The 14,065-nt window shown below is 39.8% G+C and overlaps 1 protein-coding gene across 2 annotated transcripts in view; it reads right to left on the bottom strand.

Moving 5' to 3' along the window:
* Positions 1 to 14,065, bottom strand: part of FCHO2 (FCH and mu domain containing endocytic adaptor 2) — a 76,113-nt gene that overhangs the window by 3,718 nt on the left and 58,330 nt on the right. For both annotated transcript variants that reach the window (XM_063127930.1, XM_063127931.1), the window contains 8 exons: positions 12,446 to 12,549; positions 12,229 to 12,358; positions 11,114 to 11,225; positions 9,358 to 9,513; positions 5,017 to 5,149; positions 3,644 to 3,843; positions 978 to 1,042; positions 72 to 236 (listed from right to left, as the gene is read on the bottom strand). In XM_063127930.1, the coding sequence (XP_062984000.1) occupies positions 72 to 236; positions 978 to 1,042; positions 3,644 to 3,843; positions 5,017 to 5,149; positions 9,358 to 9,513; positions 11,114 to 11,225; positions 12,229 to 12,358; positions 12,446 to 12,549 (1,065 nt within the window). The remainder of the gene's footprint in view (positions 1 to 71; positions 237 to 977; positions 1,043 to 3,643; positions 3,844 to 5,016; positions 5,150 to 9,357; positions 9,514 to 11,113; positions 11,226 to 12,228; positions 12,359 to 12,445; positions 12,550 to 14,065) is intronic.

The following is a 14,065-nucleotide window of genomic DNA, read 5'->3' as shown; positions in this document are numbered from 1 at the left end:
TGTGTGACCGCCAAGCAAGTGCGGACTGGCCCTATAGCATATTATGATTAACTTAATATTATGTTTCTTACCAGTTGCAAACCTCTTCTTTATTAGGGAAAGCCGATAGCCAGTGCCTACTAGTTCAACGTCTACTCCTGAAAGAGTGCCTCCCTCACTGATAAATTGCACTGCAAGTGTTGCTGGCTTGCTGGGTCCTTCTGAAAGGTCAAATTTGGCTCGGAGGGAGCCAGAGCCTATTTGGGGGTGGGGGGAATGAAAAAAAAATATTCAGGGCAACATTCAAACAAAAAGAAATCCCTATTTAAAACACATAGAAAGATACTACAAAAGGGACATCTGTGCAGTTAATAGAGGTAAGGGGCAATTCAAAACTGGCCCCTCCTTCACAGACTCTAACTCAATCTAATAATTGACCAACCCTTTCATTATTTGGATTTCTCGCCCCTCAAAGCAGTGCAAAACAAAGCATGTTTCAGTTTTCTACTGGTTGGTTGTCTAAAGTAAAAGACTATCAACTTAAAATGTATAAAAGAAGGTTCTTATTTCATTTATTTACCACCCAACAACCAAAGTATTACAACCCCCAAAATACATCATAATAAAAACGTAACAAAAAACCTTTAAAGTACAAAATTTAAAGATAATTTAAACAGGTAAAATCAGTTATAACAAAATACCAGGATCTAACAAAAGCAACTGATATTAAAAGTCCCATCAATGCCATCAAATGCCCAAGAGTAGAGGAAAGTCTTAATCTGGTGCCCAAAAGATGACAATGTTAGTCCCAGGTGGACGATTACAAAATCGAAGGTAACATTAAAAAAATCTATTCTTTGTTTTTTGTTTCCTTTCTCCCCTGCCTTTCTTCTTCTTCCCCTTTTCTTTTTCCCTTGGATGTAATGTTGTTATGTAATGCTTTTATGTCATGTATGTTTGTGAAACAATAAAAAAATTAAAGCAATAAATATTCTTACCTCCATTTTCTGATTTTTCTGAAAGACCAGATAATTTCCAAAAAGCTTTCATCTGTTCTGAATTCCTGCAAGAAAACAAAGGCCTAGTTACTGAACATAAGGTAACTTCAATTCTCCAGAAATATTGCTACACTTACAGCACAATCCTCTAGATGTATACTAGGAAGTTCCATTGAGTTCAATGAGATCGACTCCCAAGGTAAGGTTGTACAAGACTTCAGCCTAAAAGGTATTAGTACCAGAAAGGTGAATGTTTTAAATAGAAGGCATTTGAGCAAAGAAATAAGAGTGAAATCCAATGTTACATGATCAGACTTCTGTCCATGCAATGAAGCTTCCCCTTGTCTCCCTGTAGCCCCCGTACACCCAAAACCTGTTCCTGAGGATTGGGGCCCCCAACAGAACAGATTTGTGGTGTGTAGGATGACTGCAGGTGAGGAAAGGAAATCTATTCTGTCAGTTGTTTCTATTCTACAGGTGGATAGTCAGTATTGGATACAACCCATAAATAAATAAATAAATAACATTTATATGTAAGATGTGACAAAGAAATGTGGAAAAGAAATGTGGAAAAGTTCAAACAAGTGATACACTGGATTATTATTGGTCCACAGCTTTTCTTTAAAGATTCATGAGCATGGCTTGCTTTCAATCCTCCATCTCCCTTTAGGGTGAAGACAAAAGAAAAGAACCTAATACAAAAAGAACAAGAAAAAAACCTCCCCTCTTCTAGAGTTTAAATAATTTTTACAAGAACTTATACAGCTATAGGGAACCGTCAGACCCTGGTCTACCTAGATATAGGCAACAGGAAGCTTTGGGGCTCATTCTGCATCGCCTCCCCGCCTCCTCCATGGGCTTCTTGTCTGGCCCCCAATCCTAATAGCCTCAGCTGCTTTCCCTTACATGAGCAAAGCAAAACCAAAACCTAAAACACACACAAACACATTCACAGTGCTCTTCAACTGCCTGACCATAATTGTGAACCGCAATTGAGGCTATCAAGACTTCTTCCCACATATATCACAACTGCTGACACTTGTGTATGAGCCAAGGCACAGGCAAATGGGAATGATCAGCTCAAGAGCATGAGATAAAAGACTTGACAGAATTTCATTACAATTCTTTCTAGTATGGAAAGCATTAAGAAACTATTTGCATGTGTTCAACTCCCACAGTATTTGAGGGCAACACTTGACATTACAGCAGCATTTAAAGACAAGCGACTGTCCCAGTTCCAGCAGAAAGATGGGTGTAGGAATCCATTATTAAAAGCAAAAGAGGTGCACAAGACGTGCAGAACCTTCTGCTCCCTCCAGCTTCACTCCTGAAGGCTTTTCTAATGGTTTGCTGGGACCTAGAGGGGCTGCTGATAGATAAGTGTAACCGAGGAAGGGGAGGGATCAGAGCGTCCTACAAATATGAACTATTTGCTTTTAGTCTTGGATCCTATCCCTCCTTACTACACAATTTAAACAATTCATGTTTGAACACATGGAATGTCCACTGTCACATCTAGCTTTGCCCTAAGTGGGCAAAGCCAATATTGCTGGCCCTTCAAGCTCTTGCTCGGTTCAAAACATAGTCCCCATCAAATGTTAGTTACTAACAACAGATACTTATTCATTTATTTAATTTACACACTGCTTTTTAACCAGGAAATGGCACTCAAGACATATAACAATAAGATCAAAACTATCATAAAAACAAATACATTAAAAAACACAATTAAAAAATAAACAATAAAAACTACCCAACCCAACATGCCAAAAGTGTGCTTGAATAAAAACGTATTTGCCTGCTAGCAGAAGGAGCTAACCCAGCCTCTCTTAGCTGGGAGTTCCAAAGCCTGGGAGCAGCCGCCAAGAAGGTCCTCTCTCAAGCTACCACCAAATATGCCTCTGATGGTGGCAATACCAACGGAAGGGTCTCCCCTGAAAATCTTAACAACCTTGTATGAAAGACAGCCATCTTTCAGATAGCTGGATCCCATATAGATCTTAATAGTTTGTAACCTGCACTTTGAATTGTGCCTGGAAAAAGACCAGAAGCTACTGAAGCTTTTATTGCAACACAGTTCAAGTAATCGGCTCCATCAACAGTTAGCTGCAGCATTCTGGACCACTTGAAGTTTCCAGTTTTCAAAGGCAGTCCTATGGATATATAACTATTGTTGATTCTCCATGTATTTGAGGCTTGAATGCATCCATTAGCTTATTTTAATCTTTGTATTAGCTTTAACTTAACCATCTTGAGACTACATTTTTGTAAAAAGGTGGGGTACAAATCAAATAAATTAATGTACAAACTTGCATTTTTACCAAAAAGTGTGCTAGATGTTGGACAGAATGAAGAAAGGATGAAGCTCTTCCTCAGAAATGCTGTAGTCGAAATACCTTGAAAAATTCATTGGTTTAATACAGAATTGTAGTATAGGACTAGTTCCCCTATTTAAATGCTTATATTACCTTTTGGGAGGAGCATAGAAGGAATTTTTAAATGTAGCACATAATATCAGATCCATAGGCTTAACATTAAAAATAAATAAAAGAGATACACTGCTAAAGTTAGAATTGCTTTTCACAAATGTTTTTAGAAGATAGTATAACAAGTAGCAGCACACTGGAATGAATTTCATGCAGTATCAATTTTTTTTAAAAAAATACCATTTTGCTGGTGGAAGTGATTGCATATTCATTACGCCTCCATCGACTGGAACCATGACCTGTATGTTAGAGAGCATACTTGGCACTGCCATAGATGCTGGGTTATATCTGTAATCTACTCTTACATCAGTAGTGCTAGCATTGCACTTCCAGTATGTGGCAAGATTCAGAGGTGTAGACTGGATGCCATTTGAAGATACCTTTGAAAATGAACCAATAATGAATTATTTGTTATATTTTTAGTTGGTCCCATAACAAAAGTTGAATATTAACAGTATACAATAAATAAAATCAACACAGGGAATAACAATACAAAATAAAATACATAAAAGCAGTTAAAATGCTTGCCCAGTGCTGGAAAGGTAACTATTTAGGGGCTAGGCAAGTCTTTTTGGGGTGGACATCCCTTAAGCAGGTCACCACCAATATCAGCGCTTTGACTAACTTCATCTGACAGGGTCACCTGGAGGAGAACCCGCAAAGATGACCTAAGGGCCTGGGCAGGTACACACGGGAGGAGATATTCCTTTAGATACTCTAGCCCCAAGCCATTTAAGGCTTCAAAATACCAATACTGTGATTTGGGCTTTGAAACGTACTGGAAGCCACCGACAAAACACTGGTGTCACGTGATTGTGTTGGCCAGTCCCAGTTAGTAACCTAGCAACTCTGTGACTGGGTTCAGACAACATGATAACCAATGGTTGGTTAAATACTCAACAATCGGTTATTGTGTCATCTGTCGAGACTTCTTCACACCATGGTTGGTTATTCAGCACAAATAACCAACACTGTGCAGAGTTGATTATTTGAACTACTGTTGGTTATTGTGTCATGCGTCAGGCACTGTTGACTATTTCATCGCACACAGTTCGTTATTTTCAGCGACGACAGAGTTCCTGTGAAGAGCGACCAAAGCGCTGGCTACTGTTCTAGTTCAGTTGACAGAACTCACAATGGCTGATGGGATACCAACAGGACTGAGCGGGGAGAGGCAGGGGATGTATCATTCAAACACACTGTTGACTAATAGTCAACTCAAAGCTGTCTTAATCCACACTACGGTTGATTATAATCATGTTGTGTGGGGAGTACCTCTCAATAATCAACTGTGGAGTGACTGTTAACCCACCATTGACTATTGCGTTGTCCAAACGTAGCCTGTGACTAACTGAAGTTTCTGAACTGCTTTCAATGGTAGTCCCATGTACAATGGGAGCTTACCAGATCATGGATAACTACTATCTCTGCCCAGAGATATAAATAAATGTGCTTAGTTTTATTTTCAAATACATAAGACTATCAAATCCCAATGTTGTGCTGGGTTTTACACAACAATCAGAAATGTTACATTATAATAAAAATGTTATTACCTGATACTTTAGAACGTCTACGTTATAGTAAGAGGCAGAAGGATTCTGCTCTGATAGCTTCTTGAGGTAGACTGTGACAGCTTGCATGTCCATCCAAAAATCCTTTGTATTGGAATCACTTTGTGATGGATCACTGCGTGCAAAAAACAGAAGTGAAGATACAGGCTTTAGCTTCTCTAATATACTGGAAATGTTTAAATTAGGAACACATTTATTTTTATCATCTCCTTAGAACTAATTCTACAGATAGGAGGTTAAAACCTGTTGAGTTGTTTGAAAATGCAGGTTGCTTACCTGTAACTGTAGTTTTTCGAGTAGTCATCTATGCATTCACACATATGGGCTCTGCGCCCATGCTGAGACCCGAACCAGAACCTCCAATAGCTTAATATAACATTTTAGGTGGGAACCGTCCCCCAACGCTACTGCGCATGTGCATGCGGTTCCCACCTATACCTCAGTTTACAGGAGTCCGACATTGTGGCCCCATAAACATAATACAGATAAGACAAAATAATTTACGAAACATCAAAGAATACACCACTTAAAAAGGTGCAAGAGAAAAAACATCAAAGAATCATAGAATCATATGAAGATTCATAGAAGAAAGACCAAGGGGACAGGAGCAGGCCGAGGAAACATCGGGCCTGCTCCTGTTGGACTCTTCCCCCACCCCCACAAGGCAAACTGCCATCTTGGCCCTGTGGGGAAGAAGAAAGACCGAGGGGACAGGAGCAGGCCGAGGAAACATCGGGGCCTGCTCCTGTTGGACTCTTCCCCCACCCCCACAGAGCAAACTGCCATCTTGGCCCTGTGGGGAAGAAGAAGGACCGAGGGGACAGGAGCAGGTCGAGGAAACATCGGGGCCTGCTCCAGTTGGACTCCCCTCCTTCGGGAGCAGGACAATCCCATCAGCCCTTTTCCCAGTCCACTTAATTTCTCTCTCTCTTTACCTCTTCCCTCCTGTACTCCTTTTCCTTGTGTGTCATGTCTTTATTAGACTGTAAGCCTGAGGGAAGGGACTGTCTTTTTTGCTAAGTGTAAGCCGCTCCGAGAGCCTTTTTTTGGCTGAGGAGCAGGGTATAAATATGATAAATAAATAAATAAATAAATAAATAAATAAATAAATAAATCATAGAATAGCAGAGTTGGAAGGGGCCTACAAGGCCATCGAGTCCAACCCCCTGCTCAATGCAGGAATCCACCCTAAAGCATCCCTGACAGATGGTTGTTCAGCTGCCTCTTGAATGCCTCTAGTGTGGGAGAGCCCACAACCTCCCTAGGTAACTGATTCCATTGTCGTACTGCTCTAACAGTCAGGAAATTTTTCCTGATGTCCAGCTGGAATCTGGCTTCCTTTAACTTGAGCCCGTTATTCTGTGTCCTGCACTCTGGGAGGATCGAGAAGAGATCCTGGCCCTCCTCTGTGTGACAGAGGTGTATAGGCATTCCCTATACGTCGGTGGTTGAGGGGACTAGAACCTGGCTGGAGAAGGTGGTGGCAGTGACTGCCTGGAAGACCTGATTGTGTCAATCGGATCTTGTTGTATAGGCGGTGGTTCATGTTGTTCAGACCGAGGAGTCGAGTCCCTTATTTCGCCCTCTGAGATAGACTCTATAGGTCTTGACACGGAAGGTGGCCTCGGGTTGGACTGACTCGGTACCGAAGCGGTTCGTAACGATAGTGTCGGTACAGAGGGCGGCTTCAATCTCGATGGCTTCGGTATCGATGCGATCGGTGCCGGCATATCCTTTGCGGAGGGAGACTTGTTAGAGTCCCTTCTCTTCTTCTTTTTCTTATGAATGTTGGAAGACTTCGGCGTACGGGCCTTCTTAGATATTTTCTTGGCCACGGATACTGCCAAGGATCGGCCAGGCGTGAAGGGTATCTCAGCCCTATTTTCTGCACATGTTTTTTTTTTAAATTGTATACTTTTTATGTTTACTATTTTTAAATGTTGTAAACCGCCCAGAGAGCTTCGGCTGTGGGGCGGTATATAAATGTAATTAATTAAATAAATAAATAAATGGTCATCTCAGAGATGACAAACGATTGAATGTCAGAGCTCTGATCCTCAGTCAATCTTTTCTGGCTATGCATCTTCGCAGATGTTGGTTTTTCCGTTTGTTTTTGTCGAGGGGTATCGGTGGCCTTGAGGAATTTCTCCCACAGAATGGCCTTCAGGCGATCAGCTCTATTTTTACGCGTCTGCTTTGTAAAAGACATACAGTGATGGCAGGTTTCCACAACGTGTCCCTCGTCTAAACAGAGTACACAAAGTGAGTGTCCGTCTGTTGGTGGGAGTTTACTGCAGCAGCTGATATGCCCAAGGCCGCTAGTGACCGAAGATCGCTGACAGTAACAATACAAAAATCTAACTATAGTTTAAATTTTTTTGTATTTTTTATTTTTTTAGAGAGAAGAAAAAAACCCGAAGATAAGAAGCAACAAGACTAACTAGAAGAAGAAAAAGAGGTAAGTATACTCAGTAGTTGAGGAAAAACGCTAAGGAGGTTGATTCGTATGTCTAGCCACAATGGCGGACGACGAAGAACTGAGGTTTAGGCGGGAACCACATGCACATGCGCAGTAGTGGTTTTTATGTTGTTTGGACTTTACACTGTTACACTGTTAGTTTTACCCTACCCTGTGCCTGTTTACCCTACCCAGTGCCTGTTTACATTCTCTTCCCCTCCTTATTACTTTACTATGATTTTATTAGATTGTAAGCCTATGCGGCAGGGTCTTGCGATTTACTGTTTTACTCTGTACAGCACCATGTACATTGATGGTGCTATATAAATAAATAAATAAATAAATAAATAAATAATAATAATGGTTCCCGCCTAAAACGTTATTTTAAGCTATTGGAGGTTCTGGTTCGGGTCTCAGCGCGGGCACAGAGCCCATATGTGTGATGCATAGAGACCTGAAGAAGAACTATATAAATGTTAAGTATTATATGTTTGCAAACTTTTCATATTTGATAATGAAGGTGGATAGTGAATTTAAGTAAGTGTATAATTATTTTCATGTACAATGGTAAAAACTCTGTGGCACTTTATCACCTCTACGAATTTGAAGTCAATGTTTCATCTTACATAGTGGCTGCAGTACAAGGTAGCTGGACATTCCCATCTATTGTAAAGAAAAGGGCAGAGAACAAGAATCCCAGGATAAAGACACATCCGTCATCCATGAAAATAATTGAGAACTACTGTGCTGATAGGAAAACCCAGTGGGCAGCCCACCAACCAAACATTACCCAAGATCTTGCCTCAAAAGTGCTCCTAAACAGGATATAAAGTTCATCATACAGTAGAAGCAATTTACCATTGCAACTTGTGCAATGGTTATCCATGCCACTACAGACAATAGGATGTTTTGTAGCAATGTGGACACAAACAACATTGTAGTAGTTATGTACATGGTAAGCCACTGTGTACGAACAGTATGACATATGGAGTTAGTGGCCATTTCATTAATTGGGCCCAAGCAAACTGATTATAAATACAGAAAAATATGCAGTTCTGATAAGCTTCTTAATTACGTCCCTTTTCATGTAACTCAACTGTAATTTTCACTTTTTGTTTATGCTTTTCTTTTCATAAGCCAGGATCAGCATGCAAGTGCAATTTGTTTTTGGCAAAAAAGAAAAAAAGGCTGTATCATGGCACTTGACACTTATTTATAGGGTTTAAAATTAAGCTATTTGGGTAGTTGTAGTAGAACTCCAATGGAAATATGGAAGTTTACAGCTGAGATGTTGGAGACAAATGAAGAATGCACCACTACTTCTCACAAGAAAACCCCGAGCATTGTCCTGCTCCCTAACCGCAGACTCTGTACCAAATAAACTCTCTTCTGGAGTTAGTGAGAAGTAATTCTACTGTTGAGGACCCATAATCAGGAGTTGCAATCAGTGGGAAAAGACTGGCCTGATCCCAGTCTCTATCTTTGGACATTTACTACCCTGATCTGGATCCTTAGAGCTTTTCAGTTCTTCACCCCAGAAAGGACCTGCATGTCCTATTATACACAAGTTGTTATTGTTGCCCACCAAACTCTCCTACACATGTACCCAAGTCTCCCAGGGAAGGATATGTGCTGCTTTCCTTTCTCTTTGCTTTTGAAGCCAAACATTCTCTAATAAAAAGATTAATCCATAAATACTAGAATTGAAACGAGCATGCTGAAAAAGAAAACAAGCACAAAATATACATCTTACTAAAATAATTTTACATGGTGAACAGAGCTCTAGAGTGCAAGAAGGTATATACAGAAGATAGTAATGCAACAAAACACATGATTTTCTATTAGATTAAAAAAAAATACAAAACCTGTATACAAGTTGTGCATTTGGAAGAATCTGCTCTAGTTTGCTTGTGTTTTTTACCCTGAAGCACAGCACAGCTGGGGATGGATTGCTGGTGAAGACTTTAATAATTCCACTTGGGAATGAGACTGTCATATCACCAGTGATCTTCACAATACATCTAGAGAAAGATGCAAAAATACAGACATTACTTTTACAAGTCATTTAGCGCACTTTACATTCAATAAAATGTGTGTGATTGGCTTTAGAACATGTATTAACTGTAAATAATTATTAGCTGACTCTTAATTTACTAATAGCGCAATACCATACATACCTCTTCAAAAGTAAGTCCCACTGACTGGATCTGGACAAACCACAGTGCCTAGATTGTCATGTTGTGTGAACCTGATGAGTGTGGGTTATGCGAAGGTTAAACAACCAATGCATAACTGTAAAATAGACCATGGGTATTTAACCCTCATATAATCCTATGTTCGCATGACAAGATAATCCCCCTGAGCAAGGGCAGCATATTCAATATGGCAACTGCATGTGCCACAGCCTCATCATGAGTTAATTAAACAATGGTGGGCTGTTGTGTCATATGAATAGCCCACTGAGTTCAATGGGACGTTCTCTACACTGGCTAATTTAAAACATGATTTTAAAAATACCTGAGTCTGCAACACGTAACCCGAACAGTGAAAAGTCCTGAGTAACTTAAGAGAGTGCCTTATGAATTCCATCTTCTTAAATTTTAAGAACAGTCAGAAAAACCCTACTCCAGATGTCATCTTTTTTGGATGTGGCTGGGGCAGCATTCACAGAGTTTACCTCCATCAATTTTGGGGGATCCACCCCCATTCAGAAGGGCCCCCAATCCTCAGGACAGGCTATTCAGATTGGAGGGGAAGGATGGATGTCAGAGAAGGGATGGAACTAGGTTCTGCTGACCTGTACTCTTCTTGAGATCCAACCCACAGAACCAAATAACCAAATAAATAAATAAAAAAATTGTTGAAAATCAAGCTGAAAGACACATGGGTCTCAAAAAAATGCAGCAACCACAGGGAACTCAATAGCAACCACAATTTTCCCACTCCCCTCCCCCTTCAAAAAATTATTTTTAATTAAAACCTAGGAAAATATTAGGGTGTAAGATTCTCCTTCTTGTTCTTGAACCTGCCGGATCCTAAACCTGATCAGTTTTTCAGAGGGCAGGAAACAAAAGAGGAAAGAGTTGCTTCCTGATCCTGCTCAAACTTCTTCTTGCCCACACATACTTTTCCCCCTTGATCTCTCTTTATCCACTTCTAACCTCTAGCCTTGCTATTTCTCTCTCCCCAACCCCTTTCCTCACTATTACTCTCACAATCCTGCCCCTAGGCTTCTCTCTATCTCCCTTCCTAGCCCTTAGCCTTGCTCTCTCTCCCACTCACACCTTTATCTCACTGTTTCTCCCTCCCTCCCAGCCTTTACCTGTGCTTGAACTCAATTTCTTGAGTGAATTATCTTTTGACTAGCCAGGTCCCAGTGGCAGCTATTATGTGTCTAGCCACATTCCCCATGGGAGACATTTTGTGGTGGTGCCCACAGCAGTTTCTTGGATTCCCAAATGTGCCCACAGGTCCAAAAAAAGTTGGCCTACAGAATGAAGTAGCAAGTACGATGCAACTACAGGTACAGCAACATTGATGCGAGCTCAAGACACAGTAGTTGTCCAAGAACATGATTTATACTTTCACCAGTAATTCAAAACAAATAATTACTTCACTAACTTTGTGGGATCTGCTCCTTTGAAGTAAGCATTAACAGACTCAGTAAGGGCTACTGCAACAGGCAATGTATCCTGGTTTCCAAGGCTGACAGGGCTAGGGCCACGTGAAATTCCTAGAATACATATAGTTTATTAGCTTCATTTCCAATAATAGCACTTCAAATATGTGTGACTTCAGCTATAACTAGACAATTACTATTAACTTGAAATCTAATAAATTTTAAAGAACATATATTAGGCAATGCAGATTTTAAGATATTGCACTAGAAAGATATTACAAACGTATAAAAACATATCAAAGGATATGTACTGTATACTTGTATGAATTAACCTACAATTCATAGTTAGGTTAACTGTGGGTTGCTTAGCCCACCATTAAACTATAGAGTCCGGATTCGGATGCCACATAGCAACCCCTGATTAGCTGAATCAGGGACTAAATGTTCAAAAAGCTCCGGAACATGCCTGGCATGTGCCATGGCAAAACATGAGCTAATTAATTAATTAATTAATTAATTAATCCATGACTTGCCACAAATATTTATATTTATTTATTTAGAGTATTTTTATCCCGCACCTCAGCCAAGGAGCGGCTTACAATGTATCAATAAAGAAGACAGTCCCTACCCTCAGGCTTACATTCTAAAAAGACATGACACACAAGGAAAAGTGTATGGGGAGGGAAGAGGGAGAAAATAAAAAGAAATTAAGGAGACTGCTTAGGCTGGTGGGAAGGCCCTGCTCCGCCCTCTCATCTCCCAATGGAGGGGCAATATGTGAAAAAACAGCCCAGTGAATGGCAGCCTTATGGGCTTTTATCATGTAACTATTCCATTTGAAGGATAAATAAAATAAATTTGCGGGCGGTGTCCCAAAATCCTGCTAAATGGATCCTATCATTCCAAGCATGTAAGTGCTATTGTGTGTGCATGGTGCTGACACAATTATCTTGTAATATGGTAAGGAGATACCTTTCAAAGTATCTAACTCAAATTCTTTAAGTGAACAATTTCTTTCACATATCTTATAGATTTATAATTAGCATGTATATCCTGCTTTCAAAAGCTATATAACATTTAGATGCTACTGTGGTGTTACTGACAGATTGCGACTTACCAACTGTGGGAGTATTTGCTGCACTTAGTGAAGTAGAAGATGATATTGAGGAGGAACTTTCTGCACGTGCCAAAGGAGCTGAAGGAGGTGGGCTGGAATTGGAGGTCAAAGGAGGGCTAAATGGCCTTGGCTTAAAACAAAATTCAAATGCATTAATGTGTACAATTGGCACTCCTATAATTAGATATAAAGATAACTAAAACCAGAATGCACCTACAATTTCATTAATTCCACTGAGTTTCCCTGTAGGCAACTTTGGTCTGGAAGTTGGTCTTGGGGGAGGCACTAAGGTACCTACAGAAAGAGGGGTCGTTGGTCTTGCTGGAAAGCAATAATGAGATATTAGTATACTTGTACTGCACTGGCAATAAAGTACTCTGGCACACTAATTATTAGAATACAAAACTAGTTTAAAAGTACTTTTAAAGAGACAATAGAAACTGCTGAATTAAAATACTGTTTAATCATATTAACCATTGGTGGTTAAGTAGTAACAAACATATGGTCACCATTCTAAAAGGTAGCACTAGAAATGGCAGTATTCTTAAGCTTATGAATTGTCAGAAATTCTATACTTTGCTTATAAATAGTAATATTACTTTTCCTAGCAATACTTACACCATTCAGAAAAAAGCGGAATTTAGCCTGATTATTTTTCAGATAAACTGACATTTCTAATAACAGCCACATATAGTTTCTTCATTGTATTGCTTAGGTTCAAATCTATGATTGGATCACCCAGTTCTTTCTTTTCCTAAAAGCAAACCATGGTAGAGCCCCCAATTTGGAGGAGAGTTACTCCTTTTCCCTCAGGCTGATTCCCCAGTGCAAACTGTTTCCACAGGAGCTGCTGTTAGCTGCGCAGGGGAATACATATGGGGGCATACAAGTGCCTGTATGTTTACACCTAGCGGTTCCCAGCGGGTGCTTTACACTGGGGAACTGGCACAGAGGGGAACAGTTAACTGCAGCTCCATTTGTGACCTTTGTGTCACAAATAAAAAGATTAAAAAAAACCCCACAGGTCTATCAGGGCCCCCAGTAGCTTTAGGGGGGAAAAAGATATTGTGACATCTAAACACAGATCTCCCACATAATGTATCATTTGGCCCTTAATCACCCTATGTTTTTAATATTGTATTTTTAAGCTTTTACTCATTTGAAAATGTCTCAGAGAGCTTTGGCTACAGGTCAATATAGAAATGTTATTACTGTTATTATTATTATTATTATTATTTATGATGTTTGACCTTCTATAAATTCGAATCCAATGTGTCTGACACACTCAGATTGAAAACTTCTCATTACCCTTTAAGTCTGGGCAAGTGTAAATGACTGAGCCAAGTTCAGTAAATTACTTTCGTGAGCTACTTTAATGTTTCAAAAATAATTAACATATTGAGTATTTTTAAAATATACATCTATATGAGAAGAAAAGAGAAGCACCCATAGTACTCTGCTGTATCAGGAATAAAAACCAAAAGCTCAAGGTATTTGTTTCTAGCACAAATCTACAAATACAGAAAAAAATAGGAGTCAGGGTCAACATGTGTGCTTGACTAGCAGCCTGAAACCGCAATTGATATACACACCCCAAACCTACATTGCAACATGTATCCCCATCCACACTCTGAAGTACAAAAGGAGAGAAGTCATCAATATAGACACCTACAAGGGAATCCTGAATATAAAAGCCTACTTCCATGAATGAGTCTCCCTTGCTGGATTGAGGCAAGAACATACCACTCTTTACATTTTATGCTTTAGTTATTATCTGCCCTGAGTTTTTAGGGTGTGGCAGACTATACATCGAAATAAATAAAACAAAGGAAAGCAC

The sequence above is a fragment of the Elgaria multicarinata genome, chromosome 6, assembly GCF_023053635.1.
Source record: "Elgaria multicarinata webbii isolate HBS135686 ecotype San Diego chromosome 6, rElgMul1.1.pri, whole genome shotgun sequence".
In the NCBI taxonomy this organism is placed as follows: domain Eukaryota; kingdom Metazoa; phylum Chordata; class Lepidosauria; order Squamata; family Anguidae; genus Elgaria; species Elgaria multicarinata.
The sequence above is the reverse complement of the archived record's forward strand: the minus strand, read 5'-3'. Positions and strand labels throughout refer to the sequence as shown.